Genomic DNA, 26,114 nt, shown 5'->3' on the forward strand with positions numbered 1-26,114 from the left:
CAAGGTGTATATAATGCATGTTCCCATCTTAGCGGGGTAAATTGTTCCGTAACTAATATCCAGTCCCAAAGATGCCGCAGGAGACATGCTTGGTTATACCGTCAGATATTGGGTAATCCCAATCCTCCCTGTTCCCTCCCTGTAGGTATTCTACACGCATCTTAGATTTTTTTCCCCCCCAGAGAAACTTCCTACATATCCTATTCAATTTTCGTATGTCTTTACGTAATAAGTGTAGTGGCATGACTTGCAGGATATATAGCCATCTTGGGAATATAATCATTTTAAATAAGTTTATCCTGCCCATCAGTGATAAAGGCAGATGATTCCACTGCTCCAAAGAGCGGCCTGTGTCCTGTAACAACTTCTCTACATTCAGATGGTATAATTTCGAAATATCCATGGATAGTCTCACTCCTAAGTAACGAAAAGATTCTTCTGCCCACTTTAATGGAACCCTTTCTTGCCAATTCCCTTCTGGAAGCTCCTGTCCGTTTAATGCTTCCGACTTCTCTAAATTTAGTCTGAAGCCAGAAAAATCTCCGTACTCTTCCATACATTCTAAAAGGGCCGGCAGTGAGGTGTTGGGGTGGGTTACATGAACTAGCAAATCATCAGTAAAGGCTGCAATTTTGAAGGTATTAGCGCCAATTGTAACCCCTTGTATGTCTGGTGTCCGCAGGATCTCTCTTATTAGGAAGTCTAATGTTAGGACAAATAATAAAGGCGACAATGGGCATCCCTGCCTGGTGCCCCGGCATATAGAGAAAGGGGTAGACAGTATACCATTGGCCCATATCTGGGCTTATGGTAAGTAGTAGAGCGCCCTTATCGCCTCTTGGAAAAATCCACTTATCCCATAGGCTTCTAACGGCCCAAATAGACAATCCCAGACCACCCTGTCAAAAGCCTTCTCAGCATCAAAACTGACTAACACAGATGGTATGGTTTGATTTGACACTGCTTCTAATGTTGTAAGTATCTTTCATACATTTTTCGTAGTATTTCTACCCTGTACAAAGCCAACTTGGGACTCCTCTATAATATCTGGCAATATCCTAGAGAGGCGGTTTGCTAGAACCTTAGCATAGAGCTTAGCTTCATAATTGAGCAACGAGATCGGTCTATATGCCTCTGGTTTCATTGCATCTCTCCCTGGCTTTGGTAATACTATGATCTGCGCCAGACGGAGTGATGCGGGCATTTGCTGCTCCTTCACTATAGCACTGAACATATCTGTCAAAGATGGTACCACCTACCGATCCAACTTAAATGCCTAATCTCTGCAACACAACCAAACTAAAGCACATAAAGGACATAACACAACTCTTCCGTTCTCCGATTCCCTAATGTGGCTGTGCCACATGAACTTGATCTTACCACATCACCCTGTATTTGTTCACACCGGAGCCTGCAAAGGCCTCTCCAGTAATATGTAAACCACATTGAGCCTACACATAGGTGGGAAAATGTGGGAAACAAATGTAATAAATAAATAAATAAAATTCTACCTGCTCAAAGAAACACAGAAGCTCCAACCTGAGGGGGCAGGTGCACAGGCCAATGGAACCCCCTCTCACCCACAATCTCTCCCCCCCACCTCCCAACAAAAATTGGTACCCATACCACTACTAATTATCATTTCTATAGCGCTACTAGATGTATGCAGCACTGTACACATTATATGCAGGTACTTTCTCTGTCCCTGGAGGGCTCACAATCTAAATTTGGTACCTGGGGCAATGGAGGGTTAAGTGACTTGCCCAGTATCACAAGGAGCTGAAGTGGGAATCGAACCCAGTATCCCAGGATCAAAGTCCGCTGCACTAAACCACTAGACTACTCCTCCACTCAGAAGGTAAATCTTTCCCATACCCGGGCTGCCTGGGTGAAAACCAGCAATCCTAACTGCTAGACCATATCCCTAAACCCACCCCAACCCTTCCTCATGTACTATTGGAGATGTCTAATGGGGAGCAGAAGCAATCGACAGTCGCTCCTGCTCCTTCCGTTGCCAGGTTCAATATGGTGTTTAACTCCTAGCCTGTATTTGGCAGCTTGACCCCTACCATTAGGGGTGGGGGAAGGGGAGAGATGTATAATGCAGTCGGGGGGTGGGGTGGAGTACGAATTGATGCTGAAGGAAGCAGCAATTTCAAAGGAGTTGCAAATGCTGAAACATGTAGAAAGCAAGATGCTCTCTCTCTCAATGTGCAGCTTTTTCAAATTGTTACAATGGCTGGATCTGCTGGTAGATACACGTACACTCCTCCACATCATTATAAATATTTTACAGAATGTTCTGCTTTTGGCAAAGGTTTTTGTAAAATACTAGGGGAACTGTGAACATCCCAACCTGGATGTCTCTATTCCAATCTAAACGTTGTATGGAAAATGGGTCTTCACATCTATTAAACCACACTATCTATCGTCCGCAAAGCTGGAAAACTGGCAGAATCAAGGTGCTTAAAATCCTGAGGCAGCGAGACATTGTAGATGGGGAGAGGATCACCTGCCATCCTAGAGCCAGCTCCAGGACCCCCAGAACCAGTGAGGTTTTCAGAACACCCACATGAATATGCATGGAATACATTTGAATAGAACGGAGGTAGCATGTGCAAATTTCTCTTGTTCGTATTCATTTTGGGTATCCTGAAAATTTGACTGTCTAGGTGTGTTCCCAGGACTGGGTTGAGACCCTCTGCCTTAGATTCTCTTCCCACATGCATTGTAATTATGGCTGCTGTCTCCCCCATCCCTAGGGTTTTGTGCACCAACCTCCTTGCTCCATTCGTAGCTGGGAGTCTGTGATGACTGGGCGCTGCAGCGGATCTCAATGTCCGATCCTTCCTTAACTATCACAGTATCACCCACTGTCCCACACCAGGAGTTCATCTGGCTCAGTAAGATGTCCCGCAGGTCTGAAATGCAGAGCACAGAGTCAAGGCCTGTGCTTCCCAGAGAGACAGCCCCACTTCTTTACCCCTAGTACTTACAGTAGATGGGGATGGTAAAGCTCTCAGATGCAGACGCATTGCTGCTGCCATTGACAGAAATGCAGCGGTAAGGTCCCGCATGCCAGGAATGCACGTCCTTCACATTCAACATCAGTCGTCCCTCGTCCCGCGTGACGTTCACATCATAGTACCAGCAGCGGAAAGTATTAGGCTGGTCCAACTGCACCCAGGTCTGCATCCACTGAGGGAAATGGACAAGTTTAGGAAGGAAGGGAGAATGAGGAGAGAAGAGATACAGAGCGGAGGACAGAAAAACGATGGTGAAAGGTTTAATCAAAAAAGACACAAACCATTTTGCCCGACATCAACATCAGGATCACCAGTCTATAGCTTCCCGGATCACTCCTGGTGCCCCTTTTGAAAACTGGCATTACACTGGCTACCCTCCAATCCTCATGCAGCATATGTCCATTTATTTTTCCCCCCCACTTTATTTTTAAATTATTAGAAAACATACAGCAAAACAAACCATGCACAATATATACACACCATATTTCTTCAGTATAGGGCTACATGCACAAGCAAAACAATAAACCAAATCTCCTCATCCCCTCCCACTCCAACCCACTATGCCTATCCCAACATACTAGGCAACATCTAACAGAGCAAAACAACAGACCATGCCCAATCAGTGGTCAGAAAAACAGGAGAGAAACAAGAACCAGCAGAAAACTAGCTCCATGTTCATTCTTTCCATTTACTATACATGCCCCATGATATGGTAAAATTCAGTAACTTATTTGTGCCCATCTCTGGGAAAAGGTGACTAAAGCCACCAGAAAAAAAAATGGGGTTTTAATGAATTCTGTTAGCGAGAACAATGGTCCAAACCACATCCTTTTATGTAACAAAATTAAAAAAAAAAATTGCATTAGTTCAAAAATGTAACTTTTGCAGACTGCTTATGGACCCATAAAATGAAAAAAAAAAAAAAAAAAAAAATCAGCCACTCAACATTTTGGGATCCGCTACTTTAGTCACCTTTTCCTGGAGACTTGTCACATTTCTTCACAGAGCTGTTAATTTGGACATAAGTTACTATGAGGCATATTTTCAAAGCACTTAGCCTTCCAAAATTCCACAGAAACCTATGGAACTTTGGAAGGCTAAGTGCTTTGAAAATATGCTTCATAGTAACATGTGTAACTTGTTTATGTGCTTTGAAAATGAGCCTCAAAGTCTCTTTTAGTAAGCACTTGATGTACGCTGGGTACCTTAGGCTGTTTCCAAACTGAGACCAGCACCAGTCTGCTTGCCATGACTCTGCTGACCAAGAAAAAGGGAAAAACTTAATACTTATCAACTAATAATGCTCCACAGAAAACATCTAATACCAGAGAGAGAAAGATTCACTATGGGGCCCTTTTACTAAGCCACGTAGGCGCCTACGCGCATCAATTTTTATTTACTACCTGGCAACCGCATGGCCCTTGCGGTAATTTTTGATGCTACAAATACTGGAAAATATTATTTTTTCCCTGACGCATGGGTCGGTAATCGGCATTTTACGCGCATAGATCATTACCTTCCAGTTACCCTGTGAGACCTTACTGCTAGGTCAATGGCTGGCGGTAAGGTCTTAGATCCTATACGGACATGTGGTAATTTTCATTTTGCCGCACATCCATTTTCGTCAAAAATTTTTAAAAAGGCATTTTTTACAGGTGCGCTGAAAAATGATTCTGCGCGTGCCCAAAACACGTGTCTACACTACTGCAGGACGTTTTTCAGCACGCCTTTGTAAAAGGAACCCTGTGACGTCAAACTGAACAAAAAAAAAAAAAAAAAAGGAGGAAAAAATCTCCACAGGCATCAGATACCTATCAGTGGCAAGGCTATTGGATCTCCTATAGCACAAAGCTATTTCAAATCCTTGAGCCTCCTGTATGTTATCAATCACTTGCCTCCAGAGACCAAAACCTCTATAAAACTAATCCATTTTTACTTAATTTTAATTTCGCCAAAGCAAAATATGCAGCTTTACTTCAAAATCCTTTTAATATAGCGCGCCTGACTGTCAATGTCAAGGGTGCTGCTTTCTTGGAATAAAGGAGGATTGAGCCTTTAAGATTTAAAACTTTTCTCAGTAGCTAGCTGCTTGCATCCCTCTCAGATTGTTTCTCTGTGCAGGTACAGCAGAAAAATTGAGTGGCACGAAACCAATTATTGGGGCCTCAGCATTTTGCATATTGGCTCCAAGCCCCAGTAGGCAGAACTCAAACCACTTGGCTTCCTTACACCCATCTTTTGACCTCTGCGCCAGGCGTGGCACTAGTTATGCAAATTTTATGGATTGAACAAGGAAGTTTATCCCCTGCTTCCAATAAGCGATAATCCCGCATTTTCAGTGGGCGGCTCTTCTCCGGTTTATCAAAATTGGGCTACACAGGATATTCATTATCTATATTTATTTATTTGTTACATTTGTATCCCACATTTTCTCACCTATGTGTAGGCTCAATGTGGCTTACATAGTACCGGAGAGGCCTTTGCAGGCTCCGGTGTGAACAAATATAGGGTGATGGTGTGGTAAGATCAAGTTCATGTGGCACAGCCACATTAGGGAATCAGAGAACGAAAGAGTTGTGTTATGTCCATTATGTGCTTTAGTTTGGTTGTGTTGCAGAGATTAGGCATTTAAGCTGGATCGGTAGAGTATGTCTTTTTAAACAGGTTGGTTTTTAGTGATTTCCAGAATTTTAGGTGGTCATACGTCATTTTCAAGGCTTTTGGTAATGCGTTCCACAGTGGTGTGCTTATGTAAGAAAAACTAGATGCGCATGTTGTTTTGTATTTAAGTCCTCTGCAGCTTGGGTAGTGCAAATTTAGATAAGATCGTGTTGATTCGGATGTATTTCTAATTGGTAAGTCCATCATGTCTGTCATGTAACTCGGAGCTTCTCTGTAGATGATTTTGTGATGTACTGTCAGAAAATGGAACCATAAAACCAGTTGCAGTCCTCTGTGAAGAATTTCATTTGGATCAGAGAGATGTGTTTGCATATTTACAATTACAACATTTTGCTCCCTCTCTGCCAATAGCCTCACTGACATTAGCATCCTGGGAATGTTTTAACTTAATGTTGGGATTAGATGCGTAGTTGGCTATTCCACTAAACTATTTTCACTCACATCTCAGGGAAACTATCACGGAGAATGACTATTCCTTCATAACTCAGCAATGGAATGTGCATTTGGGGGTGGGACTCCAGCCCGAGCAGGTGTAGAAAGTTTATCGGTTGACAGAGAATGCAGGTTTGTGGGAATTACAATTTAAGGGGCCCTTTTACTAAGCCGCGTAGGCACCTACGTGCACCCAACGCGTGCAATTCGGAACTACTGTCCAGCTACCGCATAGCCCGGGCGGTAATTTCATTTTTTTACACACACACACACACACACACACTACGCATCCCGGAAAATTTCTGGCACACGGCGGTAATCACCATTGTACGCACAGATTACCGCCCGGTTAACGCATGCGACCTTACTGCTAAGTCAATAGGTGTCGGTAAGGGCTCAGGCCCAAAATGGATGCATGCCAATTTTCATTTAGCTACATGTTCATTTTTGGCCCCTCCCCCAAAAGGCCTTTTTTGCAGGCATGCTGAAAAATGGGCCTGTGAACGTCCAATACACATGTCTACAACAGATTTCAATTATACTTGTCTCTGCACAGAGCCTATTGAGCCACTCTCCGAGAGGAGGATAACTGTCCCTAGTGCTCAGGTGGGGGTGCCCACTTGGGGCACACATTTTGGTCTTGCCCACTTCTAGTGCTTACGTTTTAGAGAGAACTTGGCACACATGTATCTAACTTTTGCAAAATTATTTGCCACCCCACCCCAAGCCAACTGTTTGACATTTTTAAGATTCAAGGTACTGCACCAGCAGGAATGAAGACTTTCCTGAAGAGTTCCACTCTCATGGCAAAGAGCAATTTTACAACTACGGCGTTTGTCCATGATTCAACTTTGAAATTCCCTCTCTCCAATGAGCAGACTTAGCCTCAAGGAGGAGGGGGGGGGGGGGGGGGACACTTACTGCAAGATCTGGGCACCATTCTGGGACTCACTCTCTCCAAAAGCGTGTAGCAGAATCTTAAAAACTCTTGAAGGAGAGGGGGGGATTGGGAGGGTTCAAGGTTAGGGGCATGTTAACTGTCTTTGAAAAACTTGTGACAACGTTGAACTATACCTCAGTTGTACCGGATTTAATTGTTGTTGTAACTGAAGCCTCACAATTTATGTGTGTATATTTCCTTTTGATGTCAATAAACAAGATTTTTTTTAAAAAATTCTCTTAATATGAAACATGGAGCTTATAACCTTATTGAGGCTTCATTTAAATACACTCTATCAATGTAAAAAATAGAAAATAGTGACTACTTATCCTGCATTAGCAGACTCAGCACTGGTAAGAGGTGAAGTTTTTCTAACTAGCGCTGAGCCTGCTGATGCAGGATAAGTAGTCACTATTTTTTATATTGATAGAGTGTGTATTTAAATGAAGCCTCAATAAGGTTATATGCTATAAGAGGATTTTGAAGTACATAAGTACATAAGTACATAAGTAGTGCCATACTGGGAAAGACCAAAGGTCCATCTAGCCCAGCATCCTGTCACCGACAGTGGCCAATCCAGGTCAAGGGCACCTGGCACGCTCCCCAAACGTAAAAACATTCCAGACAAGTTATACCTAAAAATGAGGAATTTTTCCAGTCCATTTAATAGCGGTCTATGGACTTGTCCTTTAGGAATCTATCTAACCCCTTTTTAAACTCCGTCAAGCTAACCGCCCGTACCACGTTCTCCGGCAATGAATTCCAGAGTCTAATTACACGTTGGGTGAAGAAAAATTTTCTCCGATTCGTTTTAAATTTACCACACTGTAGCTTCAACTCATGCCCTCTAGTCCTAGTATTTTTGGATAGCGTGAACAGTCGCTTCACATCCACCCGATCCATTCCACTCATTATTTTATACACTTCTATCATATCTCCCCTCAGCCGTCTCTTCTCCAAGCTGAAAAGCCCTAGCCTTCTCAGCCTCTCTTCATAGGAAAGTCGTCCCATCCCCACTATCATTTTCGTCGCCCTTCGCTGTACCTTTTCCAATTCTACTATATCTTTTTTGAGATACGGAGACCAGTACTGAACACAATACTCCAGGTGCGGTCGCACCATGGAGCGATACAACGGCATTATAACATCCGCACACCTGGACTCCATACCCTTCTTAATAACACCCAACATTCTATTCGCTTTCCTAGCCGCAGCAGCACACTGAGCAGAAGGTTTCAGCGTATCATCGACGACGACACCCAGATCCCTTTCTTGATCCGTAACTCCTAACGCGGAACCTTGCAAGACGTAGCTATAATTCAACATTTTGCTTTGGTAAAATTAAATAAAAATGAATTAGTTTTACAGAGGTTTTAGTCTCTGGAGGCAAGTGATTGATAGCATACAGTAGGTTCAAGGATTTGAAATAGCTTTATACTATAGGAGATCCAGTAGCCTTGCCACTGAGGAGTATCTGATTAGCTTTTTCCTCTTGGTATTAGATGACTCTGCTGGCCACCAACTTTTGCAATTTGGAGGAGTGGAGGAGTGGCCTAGTGGTTAGGGTGGTGGACTTTGGTCCTGGGGAACTGAGTTCGATTCCCTGCACAGGCAGCTCCTTGTGACTCTGGGAAAGTCACTTAACCCTCAATTGCCCGCCGCATTGAGCCTGCCATGAGTGGGAAAGCGCGGGGTACAAATGTAACAAAAAAAAAAAAATTTGGCCAAAAGGCCCTGCAGACCAATCTTAAGCAAGCGGCAACCCATCATCTTTGCTGCACTGGTTCCAGTAATATCTACAATGAGTCCAAGAGTCCAGAAGTACTGAACCTTGGGGTAGGTCCACCAAATATGTAGGAAGGTGCCTCTCTCGCCACAAGGCTGCCAGCAAAGGTTACTTCCACTTCCATATATGCTTTTCAACCATTCTGGGGCATAGTACCACTGATAAACACTTTTCTAACCATTCTCTACCATGTTGCTTGCTATAGACACCCTACATAATTTTTGTAATATTTTATCCCATTCTTCAGCTTCATATGTGCAACCTAAAACATCCTCTCAAATTGCTATATATTTGCTAGGCATAGCATCCTGTGAGAACAAGGCCCTATAGAGACAAGTTCCACTACCACCATTCATAGCTGTTTTGATTGTGTCCATTTCCAATGACAGATTAATTTCATGTTTGAGCTCTTTCAGAACCCTGGATTGAATACCATCTGGTCCTGGTAATTTATTGCTCTTGAATTTGTCAATTTGATCTATTACATCTTTTAGACATACAGTGATATACTTTAATTGGTTCACATCATCATCAACAAAGGTTTCTGGTGTGGGTATGATCCTCAACACTCTTCTCAGTAGAAATCAAGGCAAAGAAATGGTTGTTTTTCTGCTATTACCATATCCTTCCTGAACACTCCTTTTACCCCTTGATCATCTAGAAAACCAACTTCCTTACTGGCTTTTCAAGTGCATTTGAAATTTAAAAAAAAAAAAGGTTTTTAGTATTAGTTCTTGCCTCTACAGCAAGCAAAGTTTCTCTTGGCCAGCCTTATTACTATTTCACATCTAAATTGCCTAGTGCTTATGCTCACACCTATTTTCTTCATAAGGGTCTGCTTTTCATTTCCTGCAACTGCCTTTTTTAGGTTTCATCGCCTTTTCCACCTCACCATTAAATCATGCTGGCCTTTTGGTCTCCTTTTAACCTTTCTTAATACATGGAATATAATTTTATCTGGGCTTCTAAAATGGTCTTTTAAAATAATGACCCCCACCTCACACAGACTTTGACCTTGGAACTGCTTTTAGTTTTATTCTAATTTCTTCATTTAACCATAATCTTCCTTTTTAAAATTAGGGCATTCAACCCCACCGAGCGATGATCTCTCCTGCTGAAAAAGCAAGGGACTCTGGCGTTTACGCTTGACACCATGAGGTCCAAGTCTGGAGTCCCCAATTTGGCACAAATCTGAAGAAAAACTTCTTCCACCAGTTCCCATTCTGCTGGACCGATTTGATGTCTGCTGAGGAAATCGGCTTCTACGTTGCTCTGACCAGCTATATGAGCCGCGGACAGCAGCTCTAGCTGGCACTCGGCCCAGTCGCAGATCTGAGACGCTTCTGCAGCCAGGGCCCTGCACTGAGTGCCGCCCTGACAACTGATGTAGGCCACTGCTGTCATGTTGTCCGACAACTTGGACAGGAAGACCCTTCAGCGTCCTGTGGAAGGCCAGAAGAGCCTGGAATATCGCTCTCAGTTCCAAGCGATTGATGGACCATCCCGCTTCCGCGGTGGACCACAGACCCTGAGCATTGCGTCCCCAGCAATGAGCTCCCAGCTCGAAAGGCTGGCATCTGTTATCACCAGACACCAAAACGGAAGAGCCAGTGGCATGCCCTGCCGCAGCATGCTGTCGGAAAGCCACCAATCCATACTGCGCTGGGCCGCAGGAAGCCACCTTAGTCTGCGTTGGTATTCCTGGGAAATCGGAGACCATTGCTGAAGCAGAGCAAGCTGCAGCGGCCTCATGTGAGCTCTCGCCCAGGGAACCACCTCTATGATGGCCGTCATCGATCCCAGGAGCTGAACAAAGTCCCAAGCTCGAGGGCGAGGCATCCGCAGAAGCAGGCGGACCTGATTCTGAAGCTTGAGACGCCTGTTGTCGGGAAGAAAAACAAACCCCGAAGCTGTGTTGAACCAGACCCCCAAATACTCGAGAGACTGAGAGGGGGTCAGGTGACTTTGGGCATATTGACTACCCAGCCCAGAGTCTGAAGAACTGTAACAACTCTGACTGTGGCAAGCCGGCTTTCGTCTGCCGAATCCGCTCTGATGAGCTGTCGTCAAGATAAGGGTGAACTCTGATACCCTCTCGCCTGAGAAAGGCAGCCACCACTACCATCACCTTGGAAAAAGTCCGAGGGGCAGTTGCCAGGCTGAAAGGCAAGGCGCGAAATGTTGGCTCAAAACCGCAAACCGGAGAAACCGCTGATGCGGCGGCCAGATGGGAATATGCAAATACGCTTCCTTGAGGTCCAGCGACGTGAGAAACTCTCCTGGCTGTACCGCTGCAATGACGAAGTGCAAGGTTTCCATGCGGAAAGTGTCGCACTCCTAAGGCCTCGTTGACTCTGCGTAAGTCGAGGATAGGTCTGAACGATCCACCTTTTCGAGACACCACAAAATAGATGGAGTAGCGACGGGCAGGAACTGGAACCACCGCTCCGAGCTTCAGCAACACCTGCAAGGTTTACCGCCGCCCGCTTGACAGCAGTGCCGCATCGGGACTCCAAAACCGCGTCTCACACCGGGGCAGCAAATTCTAGTCGGTAACCTTGCCTGATCAGGTCCAGGACCCACTGATCCGAAGTAATATTGGTCCACTCCTCGAGAAAGAGGGAGAGACGACCCCTACTGCGGGAACCGAATAGACCGGCGCCCCATCATTGTGGAGGACGCCCATGAACTCCTGGGCATTGCCCGGACGCCACAGCGCATTTGTCCAAACAGAAGGAGCTCCTCTGCTGGAAACGGGTACGTTGACCAAACCCCGCAGAGTGCCCCGGGCGATACCTACGAGCTTCTCGAAAACGTGGCCTGGAAGAGGAGGAAAAAGAAGGATTTTTGGAAGAAGGCCTCGGCCTATCCTCAGGCAACTGTTGGGACTTAGAGTCCCCTAGGTCCTTAACAATCTTCTCCAAATCCTCCCCAAATAAAAGAAGGCCCCGAAAGGGTAACCTCTCCAGCCTTTGTTTAGAGGCCATGTCAGCCACCCAATGCCGGAGCCAAAGAAGACGGCGGGCAGCAACTGCCACCGACATCTGCTTAGCCGAAGCTCTGACCAGATCATAAAGAGCATCAGCCAAAAAGACAATGCAGACTCCATACGTGGGCCGACCTCAGTGAGGGAACCTGCTCCATCCGCGGGCTGCTCAACCGCCTGCTGCAATCAGGAAAGGCAGGCCTGGGCTGCATAGGAACTGCAAATAGTCACCCGTAAAGGAAAGGCCCGAGATTTCAAAGGACCGCTTCAGCGCGGATTCCAGCCGCCGGTCCTGCATATCTTTCAAAGCGACCCCTCTCTCCACCGGGAGAGTAGTCTTTTTAGTCACAGCCATGACTAACGCATCCACTTTAGGCATCCCAAAGAAGGTCAACTGACTTTCACTCAGAGGGTAAAGGTGACACATAGCCCTGGCCACCTTCAAGGGGCCATCAGGGTCAGACCATTGAGCTGAAATAAGCTCGTGGATGGAAGCATGCACGGGAAAAGCCCAAGAAGGCTTCTTAATACTAGCCATCCTAGGATTAATAGAAGAAGCAGCGCCCTCGTCAGGATCTTCAATACAAAGGGCCTGTAAGGCATCAGAAATGAGAGCTGGCAGCTCGTCGCAGTGGAAAATACGAACCACTTTAGGGTCATCCAACTCCTGTGGCAAGTAGCCACCCTCGTCTGGATCATCAGTCCGCGATGGCCTGCCCCACTCCTCAGATTCCCCAAAACTAGACCACGGGGGAGAACAGGGTGAAGAGTCCCCCTCAGACGGGGTATTCACTCGTCTATGCTTAGCGTCAGCCAAAAGCTCGGGAGAAGAAATAAAGTCTCCAGCAGACGCTGGGCTATCAAGAACTGGAGGCAACCCAGTCCGAACTGTCAGGAGCCTCAGGCAGTGCTCTTTTTAACATAAAAGCCTTATGCATCAGCAGCACAAATTCAGGGGAGAAAAACTTACCCTATATCTCCGTCCCCACATTGAGGGAAGCGGAGGCAATAGCTCCTCTAGAAACCTTGAAACGAGGCGTCCCCCTGCACTCAGCCCCCTCCGCAACCGCGAGGGTTGAGTCACACGGCGCCTCCAAGATGGCGCCCGCTGCCAACTCCGTCGGGCGGGAAGACTCACCGCCCGCCATGCTCGTGCCAGCATTAGCATCTAGGCAGCATGAGCTGCAAAGCCCTGCTGCTGATCTGCGTTTCCCACAGTGGGAGCAGTGCTTAACCTCTTCAACAGCCATCAAATAAAGAAAACAAAATGGCGCCTTCGCACCAAAACATACCCCGCACAGAGCGCTGTCAGCGGGAACCTCCCCGGAGGAGCTGGGCACCACTCTCACCTCAGGAGACCGAGTCAAACGAGCTTCGGTCAAGCTGCACCGAACCAGGAGCTCTGGAGAAAGCCTCAGAAATCGCCACACTGAGAAAGCGAGCCTCTCTCTCTTTTTTTTTTTTTTTTACTGTGAGGAAAGTTAGAGGCAGGCAGCCACAGAGGCACTCTGGGAGGAGGGGGAATGGGGTAAGGCAGGGACAGGGAAAACCAAGTATGCTTTTAAAGTGGGCACCACCAGTCACAACATCCCCCCCCCCCCCCCCCCTCTACTGGCAAAGCACAGGAGCCACCCGAGGCAGAAATCCAGGAACTGAGAAACCGACGTCCACACCTGCTGGGAGATAGAGATATACTGAAGGCAGAGGGGCTGGGCGTCCAGGAACACCATGTGCTTTCAGTGTTCTCTATCTCCACCTGCTTGTAGGCGGATACAACCCATCAGTTAATGGATTCATATGCTGTTGATGACAAGGAAGGTTTAATGGTGGTGTAGTTGAACATTCAATTCAGGTCCAGGTTTTGGCATAGGCAACATAGGTAATTGCCCAGGGTGTCAAATTTTAAAGGTGCCATATACGAGTCTGCTCCTGCTTTCTTTAGATCATAATGAACATCAAAAATAACCAGGAGAAAAAGACATAATACTAAATAAAGGAGTAATGCCCTCAGATTAGTAATAATACCCCCAAGAGGCGGTAATAATAAACAACCACTAAAGGGGTGAAACTTGCACTTTATTCATTGGGCAAAAACTCCAAGTGAAAAATAGTGCAACATGTATATTTTTACATAAAGCACAGTAAAATGCATTCATATTTATTTTCATAGTTTAGATAATGACATGTGTGATGATGCTGTAGAACTGGTTTGTGTGACAATTCTCATGCATACATGCATCAACATTGTTTAAGCAACTGTGAATCTGTTGAAAACTATGCCAGTGTTAGCTGAACCATTCTGCAGGTCATTTGAATTCTGTTTTGCACATCTGACCAGATTTATCTTGGTCTTCCAGATCTTGCCTTGAATTCAACAGTTAACTGCTATTTCTCATAACAGAAATTGACAGCTAGAAGCACTTAAGGATGTTGTTTTAGCCTTCTCCTACTTTGCAAGGATACATTATTTTCATTTTCAAATGCTCAGATGGCTGTTTTGAAGAGCCCATGGATGTTAAAAGTAGATGGAACAACGAACACATGCGGAGAGGTTAGAAGGGTCAGAATATTTGTTCAACCATGAAACTGTCTTCGCCTGGCTAACTGAAGGCTTAATTGAGTCATTAAACCTCTTGGGCCTACACTTTTAAGAAATAATAATGAAAAAACTGGAGAGTTTCCCACACTTTGGCACCTGCCATATTGATTGTTTTCTTATTCTGAATCTGAAAAAAGTCTGCAAGTAATAATTATGCATTAAAATTTGCAAAAAGATGGGGTGTTTAACTTTGTGTCAACTTCTAATCACATAGAGATTCACTGAATAGACAATTTGACTGGGCATGCCTAAAGTTTGGCACACAACTGAAATCAAGGATCAGGGGATGCTGGACCCTCCAAATGTCAAAGCACCAGGTCCTAACTGGGACAGAGAGGCAGAATCTCAGGGCCTTACCTTACTGTACTTCTGGAATACATAGCCACTCATATCCTCATCAACATCAGACAGACACTCCAGTGTAATGTCACTCCCTTCCAGCACTAGGTTGGCAGTTCTCTGCATCACTATAGTGGGGCGTCCTAACATCAGGAGAGAGACAAGAACGCCCTCCAGTTAGTTATGACTTTATTCACAGATAGTACCATTTTGGAAAAACGTTAGGCAGAGAAGGGCCGAGTTCCCAACTATGGAGCCAACAGTGGGATACTGAGTTGAATCTGTTAAAGCACAGAAGGGAAGAAGTTATAGGAATTCAGAAAACTCTTTCCAGCTTCAGCAGTTTCAGTGTAAGTATTAGGAAAAAGACAAGGAGTCACCAGCTAAAGAAGCTAAGAGACATGTGACTTCAACAAGAAAACCACCTCCTCAAAGTGATCCTCAAATGATGAAAAAAAAAAAAAAAACTTCAGGCCTTGCTATTGTCTTCCTTTTAATATAGACTTCAACTGCAGAGTGAAAACAAGAGTGTGAGGTATAGGATGGATTCTCTGTCAATTGTTCTCTCACTTCCCAACCCCTTCACGTGCCAATGCCAGCAGAAAGACATCACTTATTACTGACGGATGTTAGCCAGTCCTATACTGGAAAGGGCTTAACAAATTTGAAGCTAATATTTAAGGCGCAGAACAGTGGTGCCAATGTGTGCTTCGCTTTCGGGGTTGCCTAGCGCATACACACAAGAGCTGCACTTATTGTGAAACTCGTCTGCACATGCAACAAACAAGTTCCTCTCCCCCTTATTTTCGCTTTTACAGCGCACATATAATTTGAACACCATTAGCTTTGAGCATTGGAGACTTGTGTTTCTTTGCCATTACTGCAGTACAGTGCCGGAGCAGTTCGATTTAGCACTGGAGCTTTTTTGTTTGTTTGTTTGTTTTTTGTTACATTTGTACCCCGCGCTTTCCCACTCATGGCAGGCTCAATGCGGCTTTGAGCATCACAGCCTTGGAAGTCACTTAACTTTCTATTGCCTCAGCTACAAAATTAGACTGCCAGTCCTCTGGGGCACAGAGAAATACCCAGTGTACCTGAATGCAATTTGCCTTAACTATCGAGAAAGGTATGAGCTAAACCCCTACCACCACAATGTACATAGCAGAAGGATGGCATTTAAAGTGGCAGAAATATCTAGAGTGCTCTTAAATGTCCGCTTATCTAATTTTGTCTCTATTGCTTCCTTTCAGTTATTACTCAATGGTCTCAATTCTTGACCCTGATAGTTTAATGCTTAGCTTTCTGTCTCTTACGAACAAAGTAACCGCTCTGAATTTTTGCTTTAACATGCTCACCGTTCCAAACCTGCGCTCATGATGCACTCTCTGTATTTCAGGAGGCCTGCTGGTATCTGTGGCTTGGATACTAATAAGGAGGGCATGCCTAATTCTGTCTTATTTTTATACAAGTTTTGTTTCTCTGTGATATATGTTTTATTGTGATATTGTATTTTAACGTTATACATTAATGCAATTCGCGCCATGCATTTACAGGTACAGACGAGTAAATGTAATAAACCATAAATATCCCAGCTGCCCCCTTCCTCATCAGAGGACTGCAGAGGACTCAGCAGCACGCCTACGGATGGGGAGAGATCAACGACTTCAGTGCAAGCATCATGTCACACAACAGAGCCGAATGAAACCAGTTTTTCAGTTTCATCTGAAACAAGATCTGTAGCCAAAAATCACAAGTTTGTTTTCTGCCAAAACCAAGGCTGAAACTGGCCTCGCCCCACTCTCTGAATGGTAACAGCCCCCAATCCCCCTCCACCTGAATAGAAGGAGCCTCCCCCACCCCCAGCCTATCATATTGTTGGTGTTGTTGTGGCTAGCCAGGGCAGAAGCAATCCCCAGTCGCTCCTACCCATGCCAGCTCCTCAGTCAAAAATGGCTGCTGGGATCTCCAGCAATATTCTCGTGAGACTGTCTCTGGAGGTCATGGCAACCATTTTGCGACTAGAGCCGGTATGGCAGGAGCAACTGGGGACACTTCTGCCCCAGCTAGCCACTACCCACAGAACAAGCAAAGCACACCAGCAGACATTCCGCACTGGACACCCACAAAAGAAATTCATCCATGGTGGTGTACAGGAAGAATAAGCCAGAAAAAGGCAATAGACAATTTCAGCAGTAAAAATATTAAAACAACAGTATATACCGGTAGTATGGCATAATATACTACTTACAATGTCAACATGATACGTAATAAAACATCTGTTCACTATTATTTTATTTCTGACACTTGACATACTGCAAGAGGGCCAGAAGACAGCTATGCAGTTATATGATAGTATTAAAAAAAGGTTGAGGGAAAGATAGAAGGAAGGAAGGGGAAGTTTAGACATAAGGGAGGAAAGAGTTAAGAAGAAATGCAGGAGTCAAAGGTCTCAGAGAAAAGGTGAGTCTTGAGCATTCCCTTAAACCTGGAGCAGAGAATTGTTTCCAGAACTACTACTACTTATCATTTCTATAGCGCTACTAGACGTAAGCAGCGCTGTACACTTGAACATGAAGAGACAGGCCCTGCTCTACAGAGCTTACAATCTAATTAGGACAGACAAACACGACAAACAAGAGAGAAGGAAGAGAATTCCATAACTTGGAACCTAGATAATTGAAAGCTGTTTCATGGGTGATGTTAAGATGCAGGGATGAAGAAGAGGGGCGTGTGAGCAGATTATTGTTGAGGAACGGAGAGTACAAAAGGAATGAGTAGGTTATTAACGTAGGCCGGGGCAGTTGGTAGAAGGCCTCTGTATTCAAGAAGAATTCTGAATTTGACAGCAAATGGTGTATGTGGAGGTGGAAGATAGACACAAATACGCGTGACTAAGTTAAGGGCAAATTGCACATGAAGTCAGAAAAGGTGCAGGAAATGATTTCAGCTAATGTAGGAGTGGATAACAAAATGTGCAGCTGGTGTTAGTCTTTGTGTGTGTGACTAGCTAGTTATTGGCTTTGACAGCACAGGTACAGGCAGTCCCAGCTGGCTCCCTGTACAGCTTACTACCTTTAGAACAATTTTTATGTTTGGGAGCGCCATGCTACGTCCAGTGAGTCAGACCGAAAGTGCCTCTCCCCCAGAAGCTGAAGAAACAGCTGGGGAGAACGACAGCCCCCTGGCCCTGCCGTGAAGAAAAATGCATAGCAACTCAAGCCTCAAAGTGAAGCTATTCCAGAGAAATCCCACATGAAACTGTTCAAAATAAGTCAGAGTTTAATAAAAATATCATTTCTTAGGCTCTGTCAGCTCATTCTTCCCTTTTTAAATTTTCAATCAGGTGAACAGGATACATTTGCATCACCCCAGGGCACTAAGAAACCCTGGGCCCTAGAGAGAATCACTGGCTGTCAGGCCAAGGAAGCAGATTTAAAAAAAAACAAAAAACAAAAGAATGAGAGTTTTAAATTAGCTATAAAGATACTACAAGAAAAAGCTCAAAGAGCCCTTAATGCAGTAAAGAAATGTCTAGATGAATACACTCCCTTCCCCAGTAAACTATCTGATAGCACAGGGGAGGGCAACCTTCATACACAGAGGGCCGCATGAATGTCAGTACTATCCCTAGCAGGCCACAACATTACATAATGTAGGAACCAGAAATTCACAGAACCTTCTGTGGTAAGTAAAGATTTCACTGACAATGACAGAAACACAGCCAGAATGGCAAATATTTAATGAACTCTCTCTCTTATACCATTAATATAAATCCTGCATCTGACTAACGGACGGGAGCGGAACCGCCTTTGGATGCAGGATTTATATTAATGGTATAAGAGATGGTTCATTAAATATTTGATTTTGTGATAGACCTGTAACCATTATATGATTTTCTTTTAGATATCCCCTGATGAAACTATAATGGCGCAACTCGGATCTGTGTTGGGAATTGGTGGACACCGTATCTACTCGCAATATCTGGAATAGTTGACGGTCAAGCAAGTTAATGAACATCAGTTTGGATGAAGATCTAAAGCACAGTGCTTATGAGATATGTGCCTTTGGAATTATACATATGAATGCTTGAACTGTGAATAGAATAATAGAAGGACTGGAGGATTTGTACTATGATAGATAACAGTGACTAGTGGTAGTAAAGGTCACAACTGTTTTCCGAGCACAAACGCTTTGTTAGAGCATAATACTTTATGTTGGTGAATAGTCTATGATATATTAAACAAGATTTTTATTTGCAGTAACCTGAATTTAAAGTGGCCTTGAACTACCTGTTGAAAAATGGTAAGTTTTTCTGTCCATTGATGACAGAAATGAGAGGCCTCAGAGTGAGTATTGCTGCCTACTTCAAATTTTCCTTCTCTACTCCTTTCCTTACTTTACAATATTTTATACTATTATTTGTAAACCACTACAATATTTTATATTATTATTTGTAAACCGCTTTGATATATGCATACGAAGAGCGGTGTATTAAGCCAAATACACCATTACTTGTAAGAAAGGTCAGGCAGGTTGGCACTGTGAATATGTTGGCCATGCTTGGGACATATCAAAGGGGGCTTGGGCAACGGGAAGTTGGTGATAGGCTACTTCGGGAAACGTTTTAGGCTAGAAGATGAGTGGCAGTAGGGCAGATGAAAGGGTCACTTTGGTCTATCTGCTTGGATTGGATTTATACATTTCATTGTTTGTTTTTCCCCAATCTGTGCTGTAGATGCATTTTAGTCAGGTATGGTCGTAGTTCCCTGCCCAAGAAAGCATGCAACCTACATTTGTAACTCAAGCAATGGTGAATTAAGGGGACAATTTTCTGACTGGGCGTCCAGAAGCAGCACAAGGAGTGCATATTTTATAAGGGCTCTGCTCTAGCGTCAATAAGAACTAGTGAACAGCCAAAAAAAACCCAAAGGGTAAAATGGATTAAAGTTTTCAATTAATGGGTATAGCCCTCAGAGACCAAGGATAAACCGAGGTCTGACCTGCCAGACTCCAATATCTACATGAGATGGTAGTGTCTGCAGTCCTATCTCATTCATGGGGCTGTTATATACCCATAATAATTTACTTGCAGACAAAAATCATTCATTATGTGATCATTCTTTTTTTATTGAATATTGCGATCTTAATAAACAACAGCAAAAACTTCAAAAACAACACTTAGCTTTCACTGAAGTTACACAGTAACCCCTCTGGTAGAATAAACAACGGGGCCCATATCGTTTCGCCTTCTTACAGGCTTGTTCAGGTTTTGCCCAGTATAAATGTTAAATGGGGTTTCACTTGACCATGCAGGAACGTGGAGACCCGTTCTTAACAGGCCCAGAAGATTCTGGGCCTGTTAAGAATGGGCAAAACCTGAAGAAGCCTGTAAGAAGGCGAAACGATATGGGCCCCGTTGTTTATTCTACCAGAGGGGTTACTGTGTAACTTCAGTGAAAGCTAAGTGTTGTTTTTGAAGTTTTTGCTGTTGTTTATTAAGATCGCAATATTCAATAAAAAAGAATGATCACATAATGAATGATTTTTGTCTGCAAGTAAATTATTATGGGTATATAACAGCCCCATGAATGAGATAGGACCGCAGACACTACCATCTCATGTAGATATTGGAGTCTGGCAGGTCAGACCTCGGTTTATCCTTGGTCTCTGAGGGCTATACCCATTAATTGAAAACTTTAATCCATTTTACCCTTTGGGTTTTTTTTGGCTGTTCACTAGTTCTTATTGGTATTAGATTACGGAAGTAAGGGGAACAGCTCATACTGTTTCTTTGCATTTATTCTCTGCTCTAGCGTACCAAGGGTGGGGCTCTACCATGGGTGCAGGCAGCAAGGGGGTGCATGGAGGTGCACAGCTGTTGGCTCTGCCAGTCCCCTGCCCTGGAACAGGAATTTTACATCAGAGTGGGCAGGGGATCAGCAGAGCCGACAGCCACATGACTGCTCCACACACCCCCTTGCTCGGAGGAGGGGGGACTCCGCCCCAGGTGGCATCTAAGGTAGGTACGACACTGGGTCTCTGTGTGCACAGATTCCATTATAGAATAATGATGTAAGTCGACGGACACCCACAAACATGTAGGTACATATACACCCACTCATGCCAGGTCTATGGTAGGTGTAAATGAGTGCTGTAATTTGTACACACAAGTGGTAGACAGGCCTGTGCTCCACCCACATGTACAGCTTTTTGCATTTACGCACTAAGGGGGTCTTTTACAAAGGCACGCTAATCATTAGCTTGCGCTAAACGTTAGAGATGCCGATAGGAATAAATGGGCGTCTCTAGTGTTTAGCGCACGCTTATTTTTAGCACGTGCTAAAAACGCTAGCACGTCTTTGTAAAAGGGGTCCTAATGCAACTGTGCACATATGCGGAGCAGATCGCTGACAAAACAAAACGTAATTTATTAGTAAAAACCAATGGAATATACACACACAAATATCCCGACACAGGCCGTGTGTCGCCCAACAGGGCTGCTTCAGGGGCTACACAACAGTCCTTCACTGTCAAGTGTAATGAACATATACACAATGTCCTGCAATTGAATATAAAGAAGATCACCTTGATTTGAAAAAACAGCTGGATCAGAGATGCCAAAACATAGAATGCTGACTTGATGTCAGTCCGACAGTCTCTTATCTCTGAAAGTGTAGCCCCTGAAGCAGCCCTGTTGGGCAAAACACGGCCTGTGTCGGGCTACTTGTGTGTGTATATTCCATTGGTTTTTACTAATAAATTACCTTTTGTTTTGTCAACGATCTGCTCCGTTTATTTTCCATCTTGGAGTTTGCAGACCGTCTGCCTTTGTGCTTTCTTGGACTGTGCACATATGCTACAGAAATACCGCGCTGTGTGTATAGCTTACGTTTCCACATATATGTGTCCAGTATACACACATATGTGCTAGGATTCTACAACAGACAAACAAATGGTGCCAAAGTTTCAGTGCCCTGTTATAGGATGAGGAAGGAAGTGACTTGTCCAAGGTCACAAGGAGTGTCCATGGAACCAGGATTCAAATCCTGGCTTCCCTGGTTCACAACCCACTGCTCTAACCACTGATTTTCATTCATTCGTTTAGTTAGTTAGTTAACCTGTCCGCCAAATAAAGCCTAGAACAGGTTACATCAAAACACACATAAAGCCTACATGTGCCTAACTGTTGCTATAATTTTCAGGTTTAGTTGCTTGGGTTCATTTGAGGGTGGGGAGTACGAGGTAGGTGGTACCAGTAGAGTGGGGAGGGAGGGTGGGGGTGGTTCTTATGTAAAAGTGCCACTTCTATACACATACTTATTCATTATATTGAATTGTTCCTTTGTTCTGTTTAATAAAAATGATCTTTCAAAGAAAAAACATAAATAATCAGGATGACACAGAAATCAAAACAATCATCATAATTAATAAAGCAAAAATCATAAAACAGCAAATATTATTAAAAACAGCAAAACCTTAACAAAATAATCGTTCAAGGCCGAACGATCTGGCCAGAGGTAGAATAAAAAAGTCTCTCCCCTTGAGAACACAAAGGCCAACTGAGAACATACCATGTTGCTATTAACACAGCCTGCAGAACCTCAGTAAAAACTGTGCACCTCCAGTTTGGCAAAAGACCATCTGAAGGAGTACATAATTAGGACACGAAACCTAATTAAAAACAGCATTCAAATTCTGGTGTAATTCCAGTAATTTCTTGAAAACAAAATACATGCAAGTTAAACAATTCACTTCTGTGTATTATAAATGAGAAGAAAAAGACTTCAGTGACTTTATCGGCTTCAGTAAATGTCCAGAATTGCTGAACAGCCTTATAAAAAAAGCACGTCAAGTCTTAAGCGTTCTTTTCTCCTCATTTATAATACACAGAAGTGAATTGTGGGGGGATTCTGTTTAACTCACATATATATTGTTTCAAGTTTTTGTGTTGGAGTGGGTTTTGCTGCCATATTTAACTTGGTGTTGATTTCAGTAATTTCAATATTCCATCTTCATCAGTTGGGCTTCCATTCAGGCTGCAGTACAGGAACTGTTATCACATCCCTCCTGAGTGAAACTCATACAGGGCTGGATGGTTTGGTCATCTCACTTGATTTGACTGCGGCGTTTGACTTGGTGAATCATACTCTTCTACTTAGCACCGCTGCACTGAAAGTTTGCGGCTCAGTTTCTTTTAACTGGCTCTCTCTTTTTTTTTTTTTTTTTTTTTTTTGCAGAACCATTCTCTTATGGTCACTTCCACTACTGTTTACTCACTCACTTGTCTACTCTGGCCCCTTTGTTGCTGCATGTGTTTCTTAGTCCTTTGGACTACTTTAATTCAGCACCATGGTATTTTACCCTACAACTGTGCTGACGATATTCTTTTGGTGTATCCTATGGACAACTCTTGGATGCAGTGCAAACCTGCCTAGATGCTGCAATATATTGGCTTGAATCATATTTACAAGTTTTAAACCTAAAAATAAAATCCATAGCCTGTTGGTTAACAGGACAGGTGGGCTATCCTTCTTCGGTTCCTCCTTTAGGAGGCTCCACTATCCCGTTAGTCAATCATTTAGCTATCTACGAGCAACTACAGATTATCTTTTGGCCATTAGATATCATCTGTTGTTAAAACTGAGTGTTTTGTGCTCCGCTCGAGAGTTGTTTCAGATTTCTTTTTTTTTTTTAAATGACGATGCATTACATACTTTTTTTTTTTTTTTTTTACACAACTTTTGTTTTTGTTTGTTTTTATAACTTTGTCTATGCAGCGGTTCCTAACCCTACAGAATACGGCTACTCGTTTTCTTTGCTCCTTCTAATGCAGACTCTTGTCTGAGGCTTCAGGTCATGGCAGGTGGGGTACAGGAGTAGCCTAATGGTTAGTGCAGCAGACTGAAATCCTGGGGAACCGAGTTTGATTCCCACTGCAGCTCCTTGTAACCCTGGACAAGTCACTTAACCCTCCACTGCACTAAGTACAAAAAACACCTTAGATTGTGTAGCAAAGAAGGAATTTGTGTTACAAGATGTATGAGGAGAGACTTGCTGACCTGAACATGTATACCCTGGAGGGGGTGATATGATACAGACGTTCAAATATATGAAAGGTATTAATCCGCAAACGAACCTTTTCCGGAGATGGGAAGGCGGTAGAACTAGAGGACAAGAAATGAGATTGAAGGGGGGCAGACTCAAGAAAAATGTCAGGAAGTATTTTTTCACAGAGAGAATGGTGGATACTTGGAATGCCCTCCCGCGGGAGGTGGTGGAGATGAAATCAGTAACGGAATTCAAACATGCACAGGATAAACATAAAGGAACCCTGTTCAGAAGGAATGGATCCTCAGAAGCTTAGCCAAGATTGGGTGGCAGAGCTGGTGGTGAGAGGCGGGGCTAGTGCTGGGCAGACTTCTACGGTCTGTGCCCTGAAAATGGCAGATACAAATCAAGGTAAGGTATACACAAAAAGTAGCACATATGAGTTTATTTTGTTGGGCAGACTGGATGGACCGTGCAGGTCTTTTTCTGCCATCATCTATTATGTTACTGTGAGGCATATTTTCAAAGCACTTAGCCTCCCAAAGTTCCATAGAAACATATGGAACTTAGCCTCCCAAAGTGCTTTGAAAATATGCCTCTATGTGGATCACAATAACAAAAACTGGAAAAGTAATCCAGGAATTACAGCACAGTGCTGAATATGTCTATTAGCACTATAGAAAATGATTAGTAGTAGTAACCGTGGAAGATCTTGATTGTGAGCTTTTAAAATCTGGGTAATGCCTCTAGTTTCTTACTGCGTAGAAAATGTGCTGCCACTGCTCCCAAATTCTGCTACCAGAAACCTTGTGAAGTAAACACAATACTCTATATAAAAAAATTATAAAACAAAATAAAAACTCAGCGCCTATGAAGCAAGCCTACTGTATGAAAACTGCAGGACACCAATACACCTCCTACTTAGAGAGGAAAACTGGACTAAGGGGATGAGACTTAATATACTGCCTTTTCCCAAGCAGTTTACATATTACATACAGGCACTTATTTTGTACTTGGGGCAATGGAGGGTTAAGTGACTTGCCCAGAGTCACAAGGAGCTACAGTGGGAATTAAACCCAGTTCCCCTACTTCTCAGGCCACTGCACTAATCATTAGGCTACTCCTCCACTCCAAAGCAAGCTGGGCTGCAACAGGTAACTGTGCAGAACCCACATGCTAGAAAATTCCTTACCTTGAAAGGGCTGGTCCGCCTCAGCGGTGGATTTTGGGGGCAGCAGTGGCACAGCGTCCATGTAGCTTCCACACAGTAAGTAACTGGGAGCATTACCATGAAAAGTTTGAAAGTTTATGATCAAGTCCTGCCATGTCCTGAACTCTCAGACAGGTTGAAGGACCAGGACTTGCCAGTGCTTCACTGGTAAACTGTGCTGGAAGGCCCTGTGCTATACTAATGTATACTAATCTTTAAACTGGCGGAAGAAAGGATCAAATCACACACCAGAACATACAACCTACACTACAAGAGGGCAAATAGAGCCACAAGTATTCTGGCAACAGATACACAACAACGGATGGACGACACAAACTAATTCCATACTTTATCTCAATCGCTGGGAGGATACATGCAGAAACATACTAAACGAAATAGCACCCTTAAAAACAAGATTATCAAGTAGACAGAACACAACACCATGGTTCAACGACGAACTAAAAAAAACTCAACACACAATCCAGGAAGCTAGAACGAGCATGGAAAAAAATAAAAGATGAACATACACTCTATGCATGGAAACAGTCTTAAGAGGCGACATAATTGCTTATAGTGCTATGAAGAAAAGCAGAGGAAAATCTATTCTTTATCTAGAAAAGCAAGTGGTATCTCATAGACAGCAGTATGGTCATATTCCATCTGTTGAAAATCAGGATAGATATATGGCTACTCAGAACTCCCTTAATGAGTTGATTCATCAGAGGGCCAAAAAATCAGCCAATTATTATCAATATCAGTGGTATAAGCATGGGAATAAGGCAGGGAGAATGTTAGCCCGTTTGGTACGGCGTAATCAGGGACCCAGGAAGGTGTTGACTCTCTAACTGATACCGGGCGGGTGGTTCATACGGATCATGATATTGCACAGACCTTTTGGAGGTATTATCAAAAACTATATACTGCAGATTTAGACCAAGAACTGGACCCGGATATTTATTTGGGTAGTTTGGATCTCCCTAGATTTACGGCAGCTCAGGTGGCAAGTCTCAATGTGCCGGTCAGTTTGGATGAAGTATTGAATGTAGTGGGGAAGAGTAAGCTATAT

General features: G+C 43.8%; 1 protein-coding gene across 1 annotated transcript in view; it reads right to left on the minus strand.

Annotated features, from left to right (window-relative positions):
- The window catches only part of LOC115476735 (basal cell adhesion molecule-like), a 55,085-nt gene that overhangs the window by 17,064 nt on the left and 11,907 nt on the right, over nt 1-26,114 (minus strand). Inside the window, exons 2-4 of the mRNA XM_030213292.1 lie at nt 14,809-14,933; nt 2,997-3,198; nt 2,779-2,921 (exon numbers count right to left, since the gene is read on the minus strand). Of these exons, the coding sequence (XP_030069152.1) occupies nt 2,779-2,921; nt 2,997-3,198; nt 14,809-14,933 (470 nt within the window). The remainder of the gene's footprint in view (nt 1-2,778; nt 2,922-2,996; nt 3,199-14,808; nt 14,934-26,114) is intronic.

This window comes from Microcaecilia unicolor, chromosome 8 (assembly GCF_901765095.1).
Source record: "Microcaecilia unicolor chromosome 8, aMicUni1.1, whole genome shotgun sequence".
Lineage (NCBI taxonomy): Eukaryota > Metazoa > Chordata > Amphibia > Gymnophiona > Siphonopidae > Microcaecilia > Microcaecilia unicolor.